Source organism: Periplaneta americana, chromosome 10 (genome assembly GCF_040183065.1).
Source record: "Periplaneta americana isolate PAMFEO1 chromosome 10, P.americana_PAMFEO1_priV1, whole genome shotgun sequence".
Taxonomy (NCBI): Eukaryota; Metazoa; Arthropoda; class Insecta; order Blattodea; family Blattidae; genus Periplaneta; species Periplaneta americana.
This window is the reverse complement of record NC_091126.1, coordinates 126,903,884-126,924,909: the sequence shown is the minus strand read 5'-3', so window position 1 is coordinate 126,924,909 and position 21,026 is coordinate 126,903,884. Positions and strand designations below refer to the sequence as shown.

General features: G+C 36.3%; 1 protein-coding gene across 2 annotated transcripts in view; it reads left to right on the top strand.

The window, feature by feature from the left end:
- LOC138708015 (ER degradation-enhancing alpha-mannosidase-like protein 1) overlaps positions 1-21,026 on the top strand; it is a 158,647-nt gene that overhangs the window by 31,933 nt on the left and 105,688 nt on the right. For both annotated transcript variants that reach the window (XM_069838122.1, XM_069838123.1), the window contains exon 4: positions 8,105-8,288. In XM_069838122.1, coding sequence (XP_069694223.1) covers positions 8,105-8,288 — 184 coding nt within the window. The remainder of the gene's footprint in view (positions 1-8,104; positions 8,289-21,026) is intronic.

The window sequence follows — 21,026 nt, the reverse complement described above, 5'->3', positions numbered from 1 at the left end:
GGAAACTTCTCTGATCTATTGACTTCTTTGTGTTTAAATTATAAAGTACTTGGGAATTGATCTCAGCCACATTCATGAGTGTAAAGAAAACAGTCAAGGACCAGCGTTTGTTTCCCAACATACACCTCTAAATTTGCTGTATAGTACATTTTGGCATCTACCAAAGCATAAATTTTGATGCCATACTTTGCTGGCTTCTTTGGCATGTATTGCCGGAAAGAGCAGCGGCCCCTAAAAGACTCCAATTTCTCGTCAATCGTTACATATTCACTTACGCAATAATGTTTCTTGCAGTTCTCAACAAATTGGTCAAAAATATCACGTATTGGTGCAAGCTTATCTTGTAGTTTGCGTGTTCCACGAGTATTCAGATTGTCAAACCTTAGACAACAAAGAAGAAAACGAAATCTTTGGAGGCTCATAGTCGTTCTAAATATTTCAACTCCATAGCCATCTGATGACCAGAGATCTTCTAAATTCAGACGATTTGCTTTGTACATGCCCGCTAAGTATAGCAACCCCAAAACTGTTATCATTTCTGTCTCATTTGTATCTTTCACTATGCATTTCTTTCGAAAATTTTCTCGTTTCTGCTCAATTTTCATATCTGTGTACTGCACTATATCACGCACCATATCACGGGTTATGAAGAGAAGCAAGCAATCTAAAGGTGTGAGAGCTTCTTTCGCCGGTCCAATAACACCTGGAAGATGTGTGATAATATTATGTAACCGAGTCCTGACATTTCCACGTGGTGGATTTTTACTTCACTTTGTGAAACCATCTTTTCCCAGATAGAAGTCATTATTGTTATTATGTTCATCACGGTCATTGTCTTCACTATCCTCCTCAGATTCACTGTTACGTTCACTAACGGAAACGTGATCGATTTCAAACTCATGTTCAGAAGCCACAGGTTTCTCATCCGATTCGTCAAACCATTTTCTAATTTGATCTCCTTGTGCATCATTTGGATCCATTACAGTGTCTTCATGTGCAAAAGAAAGTAAAAAAAAAACACTTATCAGTGAAAAATATCTCGCAAAAATCTATTTCAACATTGCAACAATGTAAACTATCTAAAAAAAGTAACAATGGGTTATTGCAACGCAAGTAAACAATGAACTTACCGTTCGGATTGCAAGTACGTAGAAGAATTATAACGCCTATGGTGACGTGGGGTTTCCTACACCCTGACAATACACTAACAACTTTGCGTTATGAATTCAAGACCACCAATTACTTGTTTCACTAATCAAGGCATGGAACATACTGAAGGAAGTATTGCAAGCAGCTAAACGAATCGCCATGTCACACACCAGAGTGCTCTAGTAGCGAACGAGAAAACAAAACAAGGTGGGGTGTGTCAAACTCCATGTCACCAACGCAGGGTTAAATAGCCAAGTTAAAAATCTGAAAAAAATATAGACTTGTTCGCTGATGTATTATTTGTAAACTGCATTTATAAATATGGGATCGGCACCCATACATTTGTAACAATTTATTTTCCAGAGGCATGCACGCGCTCGCGATGCCCAGCTAATGAACTGCTTGCAGCCATAGGCTAGAAGGCTGCCCGGGGAAAGTTTTACGAAATTCCCCATGGCATCTGATGTCACCATACTAATCATCAAATGATTAATACCTTAAGGAACAGTAAATATTTTATCTAAAATTATTTTATTATTGTCAGCTCAGCTAAGAGGGGAAGCCCTTCACAGTGCTATATGTTTATACTGTAATGTAGCCAAGTGTTTCATGATAGCAAGACTGGGTAAGGCAGTAAACTTCATGGCAGTAAACAGATGGCAGGAGAGAAAAATAATCAGTTTGGGTTTGAATTTCGTGCAGTGACGTGACTTCTATACAAAATGAGTGATGGTAAAGATAGCGTAATATATAACAAGTGTTTAAATCCATTTACCTTTCTAATCACACTTTTAAAAAGAAAAGTACACGTATGCGTAAGTCGCGACTTATTAATAAAGCTCAATTTAAAGGAGTCTTTGAATGTGCACATATGTGATTCGTTCTGTAAAAATCAATCAATTTCCGGATAGGTCAAGTGAAATTATATGTGAAGCCGGTAGTTCTTGTGATATTAATAAACATGAATCAAATGAAAGTGCGGACAGAGAAAGTGATTATCCCAATTCTTCTAGCAGTTCTATGGATACAGTGCTAGAAATCACTAATATTGAGGAATTAAACAAGAGTTTGATGTCAATAGAATCCCCTATCAAGAAAAGATAGCTACAGCAAAAACAATACCCCCATGAAAAGTTTCAAAAAGTAAAAGGCTCCCTAGCATGTAAAGTTTTTCATGTAGAAGATGCATCATCATCCCTTCAAAAGTCTGCCATATTTTATTTTTGACGGAATGCAAAGAAAATGTACAACCTGAAAATTACATAGTTATTGCAGACTTTTCTGAAAATTATTCATTTGTAATACAAGATTCAATACAAGGTGTGCATTGGAACATATGCCAAGCCACAATACAATACAATTTTAATTTTACTTCCTACTTTATTTTATTTTATATTCTCTTATAGGCCTATTAATATTATATCTGAACTGCGACCGAACATGAGCGCTGCTCATTCGGTCTCAAATTTTGTTAATACTACTGTATCTCCTTTTTTATATAGATTGTATTATTTTATTTCTATTTCTCTTGTTTGTAATTATATTCTTTATTCTGTATATTTAAATAAATAAATACATAAATAAATCCTTTCATAGTATATTTCAAAGGAGATACAGAAATTCGTTACAAAAGTATTGTCATCTCAGAAACCATGAAACATGACACCGATCCCGTTCACTTTTTTTCAATCCAAAGCAATCAATTTCTTAAAGCAAGAATTCAACGATATGAAAAAAATCATCTACTTTTCCAATGGATCAAGTTCACAATACAAAAAAAATAAAAAGAATTTTAAAAATAATTGCTTACATGAAGACGATTATGGAATTAGTGCTGAATGACACTTCTCTGCAATGTCGCATGGTGAAGGTCCATGTGAAATCATTGGAGATACTGTTAAAAGACTTGCCACAAGAGTTAGCCTATACAAGATCCTATAACAACACCAAAAAAAAAACTGTTTGATTAGTCACAAAAAACATTTCTAACGTGTCATTTATATTTTGTCCATTCAATAAGCACAAAAACCACACTGAAAATTTGCAGGCCAGATACCATAATCTAAAACCAATAATTGGTACATTAAAATTACACTCTTTCATTCCATTGTCAAAAACTGAAGATTTAGTAAAACAATTTTCTTTCAAGAAAGAAGGTTGGCGAATGAAAATTTAAAGTGTGAATGAAAAGAAACATTTAAAAAGCATAATGTACAATTATTTGAAGATATCATAATAAGTAAATTAGCAGTGTTTCCTCGAGTAACTTGATCCGTAATGGGTGTAATGTTGCAATGTTCAGTCAATTATCCAGTGCCAATAAACCTCTCAGCGCGCTTTAATGCTTCCCGTCCACTGCTGCTGCGCCGACCGCTACACATTCTGTCATAAGTAATTAAATTCCCATTAAACTATTGGAGGTCCCATTCTGATTTTTTCTGGAATTATTAAGAATACTTCAGTGCACCTAGTAGGCATTTTTTTAGATTTTTAATAGGGCTATTTCACATTGATATATATGTTTTAAAAATTGAATTATAAAAAAATATTTGTAATAATTATATTAAAATTAGTTAGTAAATAGTTTCTCTTGGGGCAGCAAAGGCTTTTATCCTCTATTACTATGAACACTCTTCAGCCTGTCTCTCTCAACAACAAAATAATTCCTTTCAGTGCTACTGTAAAAAACCTCGGCATCTATTTCGACTCTAATATGAACTGGAATACGCAAATCAGATATATCTGTAGAAAAGTTTTCTCTATCATGCATTCTTTGAAACGCCTGAAAAATTTCCTTCCTACTAAACTAAAACAAATTCTAGTACAGACCCTTGTAATGCCTCACTTTGACTATTGTAATGTTTTATATAGTGACCTAAGTGCTGAACTTTCTCAAACACTTCAACATGTACATAATGTCTGCGTCCGATTTATTTTCAATATCTGCCAACAGGATCATATATCGGAATATTTCCTACGACTCTCCTGGCTCCGCTTGCAAGATCGACGATTAGTACATTCTATTTGCCTGCTATATCGAATTATACCTGATTCCACACCCAACTACCTTGCCTCTCGGTTTACTCTCCTAGCTTCACATCATAATCGTAATACACGTTCACAGCACAATCTATTGCTATCAATACCACGTCATCAGACATCTCTGTACTCAAGTTCTTTCTCAATAGCCATGGCCCGCTCATGGAATTCGCTGCCGCTGGAAATCATGGGTAGTCTTAGTCCCCAGTTGTTTAAAATTAGGTTGTTTAGAAATATTTTAAATGCACAGAACTAGTTTTTATGTATAATTTTTATTTATTATTATTACTATTATTATTATTTTACACAGTCATTACTTTATTTTTCCATTAACACTAATATCTAGGTAATTGTCATTGTCTCAATGTAACACGTGCTGTGCTGATCATACTAATTGTACTATTCCTTTAGTTGTGACATTATATTCATATGTATTAATTCTTTTTTTTTTCTTTTAACTTAATACTTGTATACTAGAATGTATTTTTCTGTTTATGATTATGTATTGTCTCTTTTTTTTTACATATATATATATATATATATATATACACACACACACACACACACACACACATATATATATATATATATATATATATATATATATATATATATATATATATTTATTGTTATTTCAAAGTTAATACTGATTGTGTATATGTATTCAATCTCTCTTTTTTACTTAATTATGTTTATTATTATTTTTAAGTTCATATTTGTATACCGGTATGTATTTTTTCTGTATGTGATTTGATCCTGGTTGAGTGGAAGAGAAGGCCTGATGGCCTTAACTCTGCCAGGGAAAATAAAACTATTATTATTATTTAATAAAAGACAGTACTTTAAGCTTTTAAATGCATTTTTTTAAAATTTTAACATCAATATCGTCAGAAATATGACGCTTTAAATGTTGCATTGTGCGACATTTTTAACGAATTTTAACATGTAATATTTTAAAAACATGTGGACTTAGGAGGAAATAAAAATACACTTGTTGGTTTATTAGACCATAGAGTTGGTAAAAAAAATGTGAACGCAATCAGAAATATGAAGGTCAAAATTTGTATAATTTTGTGCGATTTGACATGGAATGACTCATATTGGAACCATAGAATCCATTGCTTGAAATTTATCTTCATTATATCCACTAGAAACATTCTTTATTAAACACTGAATGGCCATACATATTATTGTTGCTAATAATAATAATAATAATAATAATAATAATAATAATAAAAGTACAGTTGACTCCGGATAAAATGAACCTCTGCCAATTTGAATATTTCCGGGGTTCATTAAATCCGAAGTGTCTCTGCCCTAACCTTAAAGGACAGGAATAAATGAAATTGTGAACAAGAAAATAAAATGCTATACAGTAATTAAAATATTTCATTTTTGTGGAATAGATTACATTGTATAATATATACTGTTACTCACAGTACTTATACTATGCTGTCGACCCATGTCTGCTTGTGAAAGACCACATTCAGTGTCACTTATAATATTCGCCTTATTTTCTAAAGAAAACACTTAACATTTCGACATTTTTATACAGTACATTCACTGTTCGAACACTAGAAACATACTGATCAGGCAGAAATTCAAACGCTGTTATGGTGTGACTGCTTACTCAGGCTTGGAATTTCCCGGGTCACTTAATGGAAACTGGGAGGGGGATGATGGAGTTTGAAAGCCATCAGAATCTTACATTCATTTATGCCCTGGACATAATGTCCGTCCCCTTTTAATAAAAGAAGACAATTTCATTTTCCATTGTTTTGATGCTGTCTGTCTTGATAGAAATGTTTCTGAGAACAAAAGGCAACCCTTTGACGGTGGAGGATTAGACATAATGGAAGAGTAGTGTGCTTGAGAACAGAATGGCAACCCTTCGATGGTGGAGTGAGGCAAGGGCGTCACACATTGTCTGGATTTACAGTACAGCTCATTGTCTAGGAATTACTAATCCTACCTTTGTCCTTTGACTAAAGGAGTAAGAAACTTAGAATGTTGTCCTCAACACATTCTTTCAATTTTATTCAAGAAGGTGTGACTTCAAGTAAGAATTTGTCGGGATACAACTCTTGTAACTTCAATTTTTAAGGTTCACTATAACTGAAGTGAGGGTTCACTATAAATGGAAATATTAATGTACTTTTTAATGCATGCAGGTCGGGACCAACGATTTAGGTCCACTATAGACAAATGTTAGCTATAACAGAGTTCACTATATCCAGAGTTGACTGTACTTGTAATGTTCATTTTATCTTTGTGATTGGTCATGTAATCTCTTTGCAAATTGCCTTTGTTAACACTTACTTACTTACTGGCTTTTAAGGAATCCAGAGGTTCATTGCCGCCCTCACATAAGCCCGCCATTTGTCCCTATCCTGAGCAAGATTAATCCAGTCTCTGCCATCATATTCCACCTCCCTCAAATCCATTTTAATATTATCTTCACATCTATGTCTTGGCCTACCCAAAGGTCTTTTTTCCTTCGGCCTCCCAACTAACACTCTATATGCACTTCTGGATTCGCCCATATGTTCTACATGCTCTGCCCATCTCAAACGTCTGGATTTAATGTTCCTAATTATGTCAGGTGAAGAATACAATGCGTGCAGCTCTGTGTTGTGTAACTTTCTCCATTCTCCTGTAAATTCATCCCTCTTCACCCCAAATATTTTCCTAAGAACCTTATTCTGAAACACCCTTAATCTCTGTTCCTCTCTGAAAATGAGAGTCCAAGTTTCACAGCCATACAGAACAACCGGTAATATAACTGTTTTATAAATTCTAACGTTCAGATTTTTTGACAGCAGACTAGATGACAAAAGGTTCTCAACCGAATAATAACAGACATTTCCCATATTTATTCTGCGTTTAATTTCCTCCTGAGTGTGATATTTGTTACTGTTGCTTCAAGATATTTGAATTTTTCCACCTCTTCGAAGGATAACCTACACCATTAACATATTTGACCATAAAAGACAAAAAACATTTTCTCCTTTGACAACATGAACAGCAGCTGTTCTTCCTACTCATCATGAAATTTGCATTTAAATTATTGTTTCATTGTCTTTGAAAGCACCATGACAATATTCCAACTTGAATTGTGGGTGTCAGGTGCAAAGGGGTACAAGTGACATTTCTAAAAAAATGAGTTAAGTGCATCCAGCGTAAGCTAAAGCATAAGGAATTTTAGTGGCAAAGGATATATCTTCTAACCAGATCACACATTGAAATTAGAACTTCACGGAATTTACGAAATCCTAACATTTTCAATCACATTTTCTCAAAACTAACTTACATCCCTTTGCTTTTGACCCATTCACTTGTTTGATTTGTATGTATAAAACGAGTGATACAAAGATACCACCACTGTAAATCACAGCCCCATCTCTCAGTATTGGAGTGAAGTTTCGCGAACCAGTAAATACTCATATGTGCTGTATATGAACAAAATCTATAAAATATATTTAATATCTGTAGAAATGTCTGTACAGAGAATTACATAAACAGCATACTAGCTGACAGGTGGAAAAGTAAGAGCAACTTCTTTGGTATTTCCGTGAAAATTCAAAATTAATTTTTTGTCCCATCATGGTACTTTGTCTTCATATTTTGCATAATTCGAAATAAGGAATGTTAATAAAAGGAATGTTTGCTGTTATTGAGATCATATGTGATTAACTATTGATAAACATTTAATTTGACACTTGAAGCCTGTCGTTACGTTTTTCTTAAAATCACATCTGAATACTCTTGAATTTCTTTATCAGCATGAACAAAAGGTGGTGTAGTTAGTTATAAGTAGTGTTCATTAGTAGTTCGTGTATATTTTCTATTGAGAGAAATGTGTAAATGCACGAAGTCTTATACATTGGCTATTAATTTTCTTCATGATATCTGACAGGTAAATCTGCGTCAAGGTCTGCCACAGCCACCCACAGCAGAAACATGCACAGCAGGAGCTGGTTCTCTTGTCCTAGAATTTGGTCTCCTCAGCCGACTTCTTGACGACCCAGTATATGAGGGATATGCACGTAGAGCTAATAAGGTACTCTGGAACCTCCGAGCGAAGTCAACAGGTTTGCTTGGTATGTTATGCACGAGATGAAACTATGAAATTTGTTTGGTTATGTAACCATTCTGTAGTTAATAACCTCTTTCGTTTAGAAGTGAAAGTCACTGGTAATCATTAGCAGAACTGTAACAATCTTAATATAGAGTGCTTCTATTTATTTTGCAATGATGAAGATTTGAATGCATGCTGTACAAGTGAGGCCTCTCTCGTGACTACTAAAGTTAAGAGCTGAAGAGATGGCGTACATAAGGAATGTGGGTAGAATTCCCACTAATTTCATATGCATTACATTTCTGAAAGCATTTATATCTATACAACTTACCTTTGTGCACAGATCAGTAGACCCATTGTTGTAAATATTTTAAGGTCACTTGGTAGAGATTGCTAGCTGTTCTGTATGCTTTGCCTTACCTCAAAACAAATTGAATTTTATCCAAAACTGTAGCAGATAGACAAATTTTCATCAATCTTCAAACAGAACCTGCTGAGTTGAGTGATACCTACAATAACTAACTAGGATTATTTTCTCGTAGTTGACAGTAATTAGTGAAAATTTCTGATCTTCCATTTATTTTTTATTTATTTATTTATTTTTTTTTTTGTTTCTTCATCTGGTACTATTTTCTCAGAAATTATTTTTCAGAACTGAATTAAAATTTTTATAGACATTGTTCATTAGTTGTTCCGGGGCCGAGTATCGATCCCGGGACCCTTCACTTAGCGCACGATTGCTCTACTGACTGAGCTACCCCAGGAACTATACACGACACTGTCACAATTTTCCCTTTGTATCCACACAACTCAAATGGGCTGACAAGATGCCAAAACCCAACTTTGAGTGCACACAATTCTGTGTGACTTAAATTGTGGCTTTCTGTTATTCAAACCTGCTTCACAGGGAGCTTCTACCTGAAAGCCAGATTTGCAGAATATATTCGTTACTGTCTTTATGTTAACAGAAAACCACAATTTAAGTCACACAGAATTGTGTGCACTCAAAGTTGGGTTCTGGCGTCTTGTCAGCCCATTTGAGTTGTGTGGATATAAAGGGAAGAATTGTGACGGTGTCTTGTATAGTTCCTGGGGTAGCTCAGTCGGTAGAGCATTCATGCGCTAAGCGAAGTGTCCCGGGATCGATACCAGGACCCAAAACAATTTTTCTCTTGAAATTATTTAAGCCTGCTTCACAGGGAGCTTCTACCTGAAAGCCAGATTTGCATAATTGTTTATTAGTATGTTGTCATAATAGACCAAAGCTTTTTGACAAAAAGTACTAATTATTGATTTTTAATTTATTAGTTAACAATCAGTCATAATTTTAATTGTGTTAATTAATAATTATAATTTTAATAATTTCGAGGGAAAAATTGTTCCGGAGCCGGGTATTCAAATCAACTTTACAGGGAGTTATACCTGAAATCTTGATTTGCAATTATAATTTTGATTGTGTTCATTAATAAATTAAGAAAATACTTAAGACTTCATGTCGAATAATATTTCACCTAAAGTGTCAAAATACTGAAAAAGAATATGTGTACAAATTGTTGTTTTTAAGTTCTGACAATAACAGATTCTGAGACAATGGTATCAGATAAAAAATAAAATATAAATTTTCACTCCAGGTTTAACTATTGTTAACTGAAAGAATATATTCGTAATTATTTATTGTGGGTACCAATCAACTCAGCAATGTCTGTTTTATGACTGGTGAAAATTTTGTTTATCTCTCTGCTATTACACGAGGATGGTATTTTTTGCTCTTTTAATGATAATGGAGCTAGTTTAGTCAACTTTGCCACATCAAAAATTTAATTATGGAAAGTATAATATTCCTGCATAAGGATCCATACACAATGTTCTGCCCAAAGGCAGGTCTTGCACTGCAAACTCAGTATTCTCTAATCTTTCTTATTTTCTGCCTCCCTCTTTTTCTCCGTGTATGATCCATATATCTTAATGTCGTCTATCATCTGATATCTTCTTCTGCCCCGAACTCCTTTCCTGTTCACCATTCCTTCCAGTGCATCAGTAAGCAGTTTCTTCTCAGCCAGTGACCCAACCAATTACTTTTTCTCTTCCTGATCAATTTCCGCATAAGACTATACATAAATATACTTGGACTTCTCCAGATTAATTGACACAAAATAAAATAGACTACAATTTGATAGATAAATGAAGACATACTAGAATAGTAGACATTCGATCTTTCAGAGGGGAGAATGTGATTCTGAACATTACTTGGTAATTGGAAAATTAAGAGAGAGACTATCAGTAGCCAAGAGAGTTGAGCAACAAGTTAAATGACGAGGAAACTAAGCAATATTATCAGGTCAAAATTTCAAATGTTTGCCACTTTAGGAAGTTCCAACGAAGTTGAGGAGTTATATTTTAATAGCGTGTGGTAAAATATCAGAGATAATATCAAAATTGCAGCTGAGCACAGCATAAGTTATTATGAAACTAAGAAAAAGAAACCATTGTTTGTTGAAGATTGTTGCATGGTAGTAGAAAGAAGGAAACAGACAAAATTGAAATACTTACAGGATCCAGTCCAGGTGAATAGAGATAATTATTTCAATGAAAGATGGGAAGCAAGTCGTACACTTAGGAACAAAAAGAGAGATTACTTGAAGGAAAGATTGAATGAGGTAGAAACGTAGTAAGAATAAAAACATTAGAGATTTATATAAGGGCATAAAAGAATTTAAGAGAGGATATCAGGCAAGGGTAAACACAATCACGGATGAGAATAGTGACTTTCTTGCAGACTCTAATTCCATCCTGAACAGATGAAAAAACTATTTTCGGCAACTACTAAATTTACTGTACATAGGCCAAATACAAATGATCAGGACGATATTCAGATATAAACTGTTGAGCCATTTATTCCCAAACACACACTTTCTGAAATCAAAATTGCGTTAGAAAAGCTGAAAAATTACAAGTGTTCAGGTATGAAACAAATTCCAGCAGAAATAATACAAGAGAGTGGAAACGCATTATCTAGTGAAATTTATAAGCTTGTACTTGCTATTTAGGAAAAGGAAATTTTAGCAGAACAATGGAACGAGTCCATAATTATTGTACCTATCTTTAAGAATGGGGGAAAAACTAACTGCAGTAACTTTCGAGGAAAATCACTTTTATTTTTGTTGTACAAAATTTTGTCCAATATTCTTTTGAGAAGATTAACTCCATATGTAGATGAAATAATTGGGAATCATCAAGTGGTTTACGCATAACAGATCGACTATTGATATGATTTTTTGTATTCGACAGATATTGGAGAAAGAATGGGAGTATAACGGCACAGTACAGACTCAGAAACAAAATTTGGGCCACCTGAATTTTGTTTCTGGGTCTGTACATCAGTTATTCATAGATTTCGAAAAGGCATATGACTCGGTTAAGAGAGAGGTTTTATATAATATTCTTATTGAATTTGGCATTCCCAAGAAGCTAGTTGGATTAATTAAAATGTATCTTAGTGAAACATACAGCAGAGTCCTTATAGGCCAGTTTCTGTCTGAGACGTTTCCAATTGACTGCAGGCTAAAGCAAGGAGGTCACCTTTACTTTTCAACTTTGCCCTAGAATATGCCATTAGGAAAGTCGAGGAAAACAGAAAGGGTTTGAAATTGAACTGGTTACATCAGCTGCTTGTTTGAGGATGAAGTGAATATCAGGAGAAAATCCACAAACAATTAGGGAAAACACGGAAATTTTACTTGAAGAAAGTAATGAAATAGGTTTGGAAGTAAATTCCGAAAAGACAAAGTATATGATTATGTCTCCTGACCAGAACATAGTACGAAATGGAAATATAAAAATTGGAGATTTATCTTTTGAAGAGTTGGAAAAACTCAAATATCTTGGAGTAACAGTAACAAATATAAATTGATCTGAATGAAGGGGGGAGAGCAATGGTGAATTGTTCAATGGTTTTGTTGTTTGGACTTTTTCCATTGCTAATTTTAAAAAATTGTAACACAACATTTCGAAGAGTGGCTCTCTCGTCGTCGTCAGGTGAAAACCTACTGTGGGGATTGTTACAAACAGCTAGCCTGTCTGACTGATCGACGACTGTCAGATTGGTGCGAAATATAAAGACGGAACACACAAAGTCATAAGCTGTTATAACATGAAATATAGAGAATGAAAAGAAGAATAAAAAGAATAATTCTGTGATTGTAACTGAACTAATATATGGAACAATAACATCAACGACAAGGAATAATAGACATTAATAATCAACAGTGGAAATAGTGAAATGATGAAACAATAGGAAATAAATGAGCGGGGAAACAATTAAACTACTACTGCCATGTAGTGGTGGAAGAGAGTAATAACTAAATGGTACCAATTAACCTGCTATTGCCATCTAGTGGTGCTGGGAAACAAACTACTACTGCTTTCTAGTGATGTTACTTCGTGCATTTTTCTTGAATTTTCTTGATGTCCTGTTCGACTATATGTAGCCATATGTCGGGAAGAATGAGATTGGGTTGGCTAATAGCATTATCCAAAAAAACTCGTATGTGCAGCTTCTTTGTACTTCCTCTGAACCAGAGAACACTCGGTTTGTAAGATGGAGGCATTTTTCCACTTTATTCTGTGACCAGATTCAAAGCTATGTTGGGCTGTTCTGGATTTGTCTATGAGGCATTGTTTAAAGTTGTGCTTACGTTCTTTGGTTCTTGTGGACAGGGATCTGCTAGTCTCGCCTATGTACACATTACCATATTCACAAGAAATGTTTTAAATGCAGTCTCTGGTGTCTGCGGGATCTGTCTTTGGTTTGTTGTTGGACAGGACTTGGCGAAGTGTATTCTCTGATTTGAAGATTGTTCTGTTATTATATTTCTTAGAAATTTTCTTGAAATTTTCGGAAGTGCCCTTGACATATGGAATTGCAATGGTACTCAGGGGTTCAGGGGAAGAGGAAATAATATCCTTGGTTTTCCGGTTATTGTTGATGGTCCTATTAATGAATTTGTAGGGGTAACTATTGGATATAAAGATGTTGGTGAGAGACTGTACTTCATCTTGAAGATCGGATTCTTTACTACAGATGAAGGTAGCCCTGTTGTGGTGGGTGGATATAATCCCTCTTTTTATGTGTGTAGGATGATTGGACTGAAAATGAAGGTACCTTCCCGTGTGTGTGGATTTTTGGTAGACTGTGGTAGCCAATTTCTCTTGGTCCCTTGTGACCAGTACATCTAGAAATGGAATGCACTTGTACTGTTCCACTTCCATCATGAACTGGATAGAACGGTGGAGCAAGTTCAGATGTTTTAAGAACCCATCTAGTAGCTGGGCACCATGAGACCAGATTATGAAAGTGTCATCCACATATCGGAATCACAGTGTAGGTTTATGGCTAGCAGTAGATAAGGCCATTTCCTCGAAATGCTCCATGTAGATGTTGCTGATGAGAGGGGAGAACCCATGGCCATGCCCTCGGTCTGTTGGAAAACCCTGTTGTTGAATGTAAAATAGGTTGCCTTAAGACAGTTTCCAATAGTTCTATTGTAGATTCTATGTTGAGTTGTGTGGAAGAAGAGATGACGTTGTCAGATTCTAGTTTTCTTTTTACAATGGCGAGTGCTTCATCTACTGGAATATTTGTGAATAAGCTTACGATGTTAAAGCTGACGAGGGTGTTATTGCTGCCTATACACATATCCCTTATGATGTCAACAAAATGTCTCGAATTTTTCACGAATGAGGACGTCTTCCCAGCGAGGTGTGAAAGAGTCTTGCCTAGGAAGCTGGCTAGAGCATGACAGGGAGAGCCTATGGAACTCATTATGGGTCTGTGTGGCACATCCTGCTTATGGGCCTTGGGAAGACCATATAGGTGTGGTGGTTTGCTGTGATGTGGGGTAATTTTCTTGTGAATGTTGGGGAGGAAAAGAAGATTTGTGTTTGTTCAGTAGCTTTTTAATTTTGTTTTCCACCTTAGTGGTAGAATCTTTGTGTAACTCCATATAGGTATCACTCTGAAGGAAACTGAAGATTTTTTCTGATAGTTGGCAGTATTAAGTACAACGGTGCAGTTGCCCTTGTCTGCAGGCAGGATCTTGATGTCAGGATTAGTTTTGAGGGCATGTAGGGCTCTGCATTCTGCATGTGATAAATTGGGTTTAGCAATGGAAAAAGTCCAGACAACTCAACCAGTGAACAAATATAAATGACACTTGAGAGGAAATTAAATGCAGAATAAATACGGGAAATGCCTGCTATTATTCGATTGAGAAGATTTCATCATCTAGTCTGATTTAAAAAAAAAACCCTGAAGTTAGAATTTATAAAACAAGATACAGTGAAACCTGTTCAAAACGGAAGTGACACGGTCCTAATTTTTTTTTCCGTTGTGGACAGGTTTCCGTATTATTCAGGTATGAAGTTAAAACGGAATATTTTATAATTTGTATAATTGAAAAACAAAGCAGCATGCTTCAAACTGAAAGAAGTACCAAATATTCTGCTTAACAATACTCACAATAAATCAGTCTTCTGTCATTTAATCCATTGGTTAATCATCTTCATAAAAATCTCATTTCTTTCATTAATGTTTTCGTAATTTACTTAACGAACACTATTAAAGTTTATTAATCACACTAAATTTAATATCGAACACTATTCAGTTAATATTGTACTCTATAACACTGCACTTTTAACTGGACTTGGAGCTCCATAAATCTGTCAATTTCACTTGCCTGGTGTTGCGTTGAATGGCATTTTTCTCTAAACATTCTTTCACCCTGCACAAATGTTCATGGAGTTCATTAATGTTCTTGTTTGCGGCAAATATTTGTAGGTCTCTTACATGGTTAAGAGCTTCTGAGAAGCTAGAGATTGTTGTGACGTCGTCTATTTCCTGCTCTTCTTCATTGTCATCGTCATTAGTTTTCTTCTGTTGGTCGTCATTTATAATGTCTGTAGCGGAATCAGATGTGTGATATGTAGAAATGTCATCGTCACCATTAATGTACTCTGCAGCATCCATATCAAACTTCCCATTTGAACACAGAGCTGATATGACTTCCATATTGTTTTCTGCTTCAGACTGAGGAAGAAAATTCGCCTTTCTGAAACACTTGGTGATTGTTTCCTGCTTTATTTTCTGTGTGGCCGCATGAATCCAGTTCACAGTATCTAGTACAGAAATGGATTTCGCAATTTCACTAGCATTGTTTGCATCTTCCATCTTTGCAATTACTGCCTGCAGAACTAGTCTCCTGTAGTGACTTTTAAAAGTGTAGATCACACCTTGATCCATGGGCTGGGTGACACTGGTGGTGTTTGGTGGAAACCAAGACAGCGTCACGTTGGATAAATGAATGTGTGGGTGACATGTAGCGTTGTCGAGAAATAGCAGCACATGGCAATTTTCTCTCTTCATCATGGCATTGAAATTACTGAGCCATTCTTCCATCAATGCAGCAGTCATCCACGCTTTTTTGTTTGACCTCCAAACTACTGGCAGTTTATTTATATCCAGGTGTCTGAAACAACGAGGCTTAGCTGATTTTCCTATCACTAACGGTTTTTGAAGTTTCCCTGTCATATTGCCACAAAGGAAAACAGTGAGACATTCTTTCGACATCTTTCCGCCTACACATTTTTCCCCACGCAGAGAGAGTGATTTTGTAGGAAGAGCCCTAAAAAATAAACCCGTTTCGTCCCTGTTGTAAATATCGCTTGGTTGAAATCCTTCCACTAATGTTTTCAATTTTTCATGCCACTCATGAACAACAGATCTATTTACATCACTTGCTTCCCCACACATTTGGTTCCAAACAATTTTGTGCCTGTTTCTGAAGCTTTCTAGCCATCCATTAGAAGCCTTGAATTCTGGCTTATCTAATTTCTTTGCCAATTCAAGGGCTTGGTTCTGCAGAATCGGTCCAGAAATTGGCATGTTCTTTGAACGGGCATTAACAAACCACTCCCACAACAGTTCATTTACTTCCTCATAACCAGTTGCTTTCTGTTTCCTTTTCATATCACCATTATTGCCCGCAAGCCATTCACTCATGATACGGTCTTTATTCTTTAAAGTGTCATACACCTGAGTTTTTCCGCAACTGAACTTCAGCATTATTTCTCGTACACTTCGTTTCTCCTTTTCCTTTAGATGGATAACATTTACTTTATCATTTAATGATAGCGCCACATTTTTACGCGACATTTTAACACGAAGTCACTAAACTTGCACTCTGCTCTGTCACGACATAACACTGATGCGAAGGATAGAAAATCTTTGAAGGGATTCGTCTGCCTAGTCAACAGGGTAATAAAATTTATGACCGTTAGCCCAACACACCCTCGCACCCTCGAAAATGCTGCAAAGAAAACTTTTTTTTAACTTAGTGACTTACATACAGTATTTCGTTCATTCCTTGAATTTACACACTGTTTCATAATATAGTTTACATTAAAGTATAGTATGTTCAAAATATTATTTCCGTTTTGAACAGTAGCAGACAGTTTCCGTTTTATTCAGGAAAAATGTGTGTAATAAGAATTTTGTCGGGACCAACAAATTGTTCCGAAATAGACAGGATTCCAGATTATTCAGGTTCCGATTTGGACAGGTTTCACTGTATATATATATATATATATATATATATATATATATTACCTGTTATTCTGTGTGGTTGTGAGACTCTCATTTTGAGAGAGGAACAGAGGTTAGGATATTCGAGAATAATGTGCCTTGGGAAATTTTTGTGGTTAAGAGTGATGAAGTTACAGGAGAATGGAGAACTGCATGCATTGTTTCTTCATTCAACATAATTAGGAACATTAAATCCAAACACTTGAGATGGGCAGGGCATGTAGCACGTATGGGTGAATGCAGAAATGTGTATAGAGTATTAATTGGGAGACCTGAGGGAGAAAGACCTTTGGAGAGGCCGAGATGTAGATGGGAGGATAATACTAAAATGAATTTGAGGAAGTTGGTATATGATTGTATGGACTGAATTAATCTTTCTTAGGATAGGGGCCAATGACAGGCTTATCTGATGGCAGAAATGAAGCTCCAGGTTCTCAAAAACCATTTGTAAGTAAGTAACTCTCTGCTATATTTCTGGAGAAAATTCAATTCTTTTGATGTGAGATACAGCATACAGAACAGCTGGCGATGTGTACCAACCATCCTTAAGTACTACTGGTGGTCTTCAGCAATTATCAGATAGTGGATGAGTAAGTTTTGATTCTTCAGACCAAAAATCCTCAGAATTGCTGTTGTTGGGGCCTTGGTAGCTCAATTGATGTTTAAAACACATGTGGACTGTAGATTTAATGTGTTTATTTCTTTGGCAGCTTGTTCCTGCAACAGCACACTTCCATGACACAGATGTTAACGTATAAGCAGAGTTGCCAACCTTGAAGTCCCAAACATACTGCCGACCTTAAATGTATAACATTTAACACAAATAGAACACAAATTACACTGAAAGTTCTTGCAGCCCTTGAAAACATTGTAAAACTAACATGAATTAACATTTGGCAACAAACATAATTTACTAATAGGCTGTTTAAATGTTTCATCTTTAGTTCGAATGTCTGCTACCCTAATTAGTCCTCCCTTCCTGGAATCACTTCTTGAATCATGGCTAGTTTCCACTGCATAGGCAGCAGGTTGCCTTCTTTCAGCAGCACTGCTGCACCTGGCTGGATGTTGCCTTCCTTCGTACATCACTTGAATCACTGCTGCAAGCCATTTAGGTAGTCACACGACCATCTCCTCCAGAAGTTTTGGTGCATCTTCTGGATGTGTTCCCAGTGATACAGATAATTAATTGGTGACGAGGATAAGTCTGATTCAGGATAGGACATTATAGGAGCACCTATAAGAAAATTACCTGGACTAAGATAAGAGGGATCATCAGGATCATTTGATATGGATGTGATGGGTCTGGAATTGAGAACTGCTTCATCTTGACATATTAAGGTATGCAGCTCGTCGTATGTCAAGTAGTTGGCTCCAATGACACGTCTTAGGTGGTGTTTCATGGATTTGATTCCGGCCTCCCAGAGTCCCTCGAAATGTGGAGAGTTGGGTTGAATGATGTGCCAGTTGAGTTTTTCTGTAGCAGCGTACTCTTCCAACTCCTTGGTCCCTTCTCTTGACTTCAATAATTGATACAACTCTCGTAGTTTGTTCTTGGCTCCTACGAAGTTTGTATAGTCACTGTATATACATAATAACATAAAAACGTTACATTAAAATATATTTGCATATTTTCCTCATCTAGCTGTGAATCGTAAGGCGGCGATAAATGCTTCTGATGTCAAGTCTCTGACGAGCTCCAAATGAATTTTTTTTAGTAGGTTATTTTACGACGCTTTATCAACATCTTAGGTTATTTAGCGTCTGAATGAGATGAAAGTGATAATACTGGTGAAATGAGTCCGGTGTACAGCACCGAAAGTTACCCAGCATTTACTCATATTGGGTTGAGGGAAAAGCCCGGAAAAAACCTCAAACAGGTAACTTGCCCCGACTGGGAATCGAACCCGGGCCACCTGGTTTCACGGCCTGTTACTCCATAGGTGTGGACCCAAATGAATTGCCATGGTACTGAGGCATATAAATAATGCTATATAGCATTTAACCTTGACCTTGCTTCTTGTTGAACCATTTTTTATAAAATAAGGTCCTGCATAATCCACTCCAGAATTTATGAATGGTCGAGAAGCTGTCACTTGTGGAATAGGTAGCTGTATAGTAAGTTGTTTGGTTATGCTGACCTTTAGCTTGAAGCATAGTAGGCATTTATGAATAATGGGTCTTATCACACGTCGAATGTTTACAATCCAATATCTTTGCCTTAGAGATGCTGTTAAAAGTTGTGAACCTGCATGTAGTAGTCTTAAATGTTCTGCTTCTACTATCAACCTTGATAATTTTTGCTTCGGTGGAAGGATAATTTGATGCTTATGTTCATAAGACTTAGAAGAGTTGTTCAGTCTTCCACCCATCCTGAGAATATTTTCAGAATCCAGGAACGGGTTCAGATCCTTCAGTTTACTCTTCAGGGACACTGTAGAAACAGTATTTAAAGTCTTGATTTCAGTCGCATATTCTTGAAGCTGTGTTTGATGCATGGCACCAATATGTACTGCAATTCTTCTTTTGTCAATGTACCAATTCTCTTCTTTGCTCCTCTTCTACAATAAATTGTGAACAAATCTGAGACAGTACGAGAGTATCCATTGTAGTTTGTGTAGTGAAGAAAATCTGAGTGTAATATCCTCTTGCTCTGTGATGTCTTTTACACTGCTTAATAGAGTTCGTTGTTCAGGCATTTCCAGCATAGAATTTTCCAGTGATGCGGATGACCACTTGTTCGAATTAGTTAGCCAGTGTGGTCCATGCCACCATAAATCTGAATGTTGTATGAACCTTGAGTCTGAACCCCTTGAAACAAGGTCTGCAGGATTTTCTGCAGAATTGACGTCACTTGGCGCTATTCGTATATTGCTGGATTAAAGAAACCCTGTTGGCTACAGAAGTTTTCCATTGAGATGGTGTTCCAGCTAACCAAGCAAGAACCACTGTAGAAGCAGACCATAAATTCACTTTATTGATTTTCACATTCAATGCAGGAAGTGTTTTATGTAATAACCTTGCCAATAGAACGGTGGCACAGTGTTCCAATCTGGGAAGAGATAAATCGCAATATAGCAAACGCCAGTAGGGGAAGTTATCCCCACCCACATGAAATGTGCATTCGACACAACACTCACCTATCACGTAGAGTGTCTGGTGAGCTAGTAGGGGAAAAGTGGAAGGGGTTGTGGGCGGAGCTTCTACGTTCGCTATATTGCGATTTGCCCCTGAGAAGAGTAACATTTTTCATCGGTGCTACCTTGAATTTAGAACATAACGGTTGTACAGATATTTCTCCTCGATCGTTTACTGATTGTACATATAGATATGCACCATAGGCCTTCTCAGATGCATCTGTGAAGCCATGTACTTGAATATCTACTACACTGTCATGAGTTAAAACGAATCTATTTGTTTTGATGTTGTGTGTGTTTTTAGCTGAGATTGTAGATCTTGCCATTCCAGTTGTAGGTCATCACCAAGTATCTCGTTCCAATCTACTCATCGCTTCCATAAATTTTATAAGAATATCTTGTGTTTAATGACGATTGGGCTTGATAAGTCCTAGAGGATCGAATATGGAAGCAATAGGTGAAGCAACTTTCGTTTTGTCATGGTGCTTCCTGAACATTTGCGTACCAAAGAAGTCCCAGGGTCTTAATTCCATCCATTTCGTCGACAGTGTGTGGTAATTCTGTTTCTCTGTCTTCTGGAGACACTGTCTCCAACAATGAAGGTGATTTGAGCTCCATTTCCTCAAATGAAACCCTCCATTCTGAAGTACTTCTGTAAGTTCTGAGTTGTGAGGGCTGTTTGCAGGTCGCTGCAACCACTAAGAAAATCGACCATGTAGAAATCTCTCTGCAGAGCTCTTGAAGCTAATGGGTATCTCCGTGATACTTCTTCAGCCAGCATTTGTAAGCATCGTGTGGATTGAAATGGTGCTGCTGATGTGCCATATGTTACTGTGGTCAGCTCATAAACCCTTACTTGCTCTTCTGGTCGGGTGCGCCATAATATTCTCTGTAGATTTGCGTCTTCTGGATGCATCTTGATTTGGTGGTACATTTTCTCAATGTCTGCAGTGAAGACAATAGGATGAGTTCTACATCTCAATGG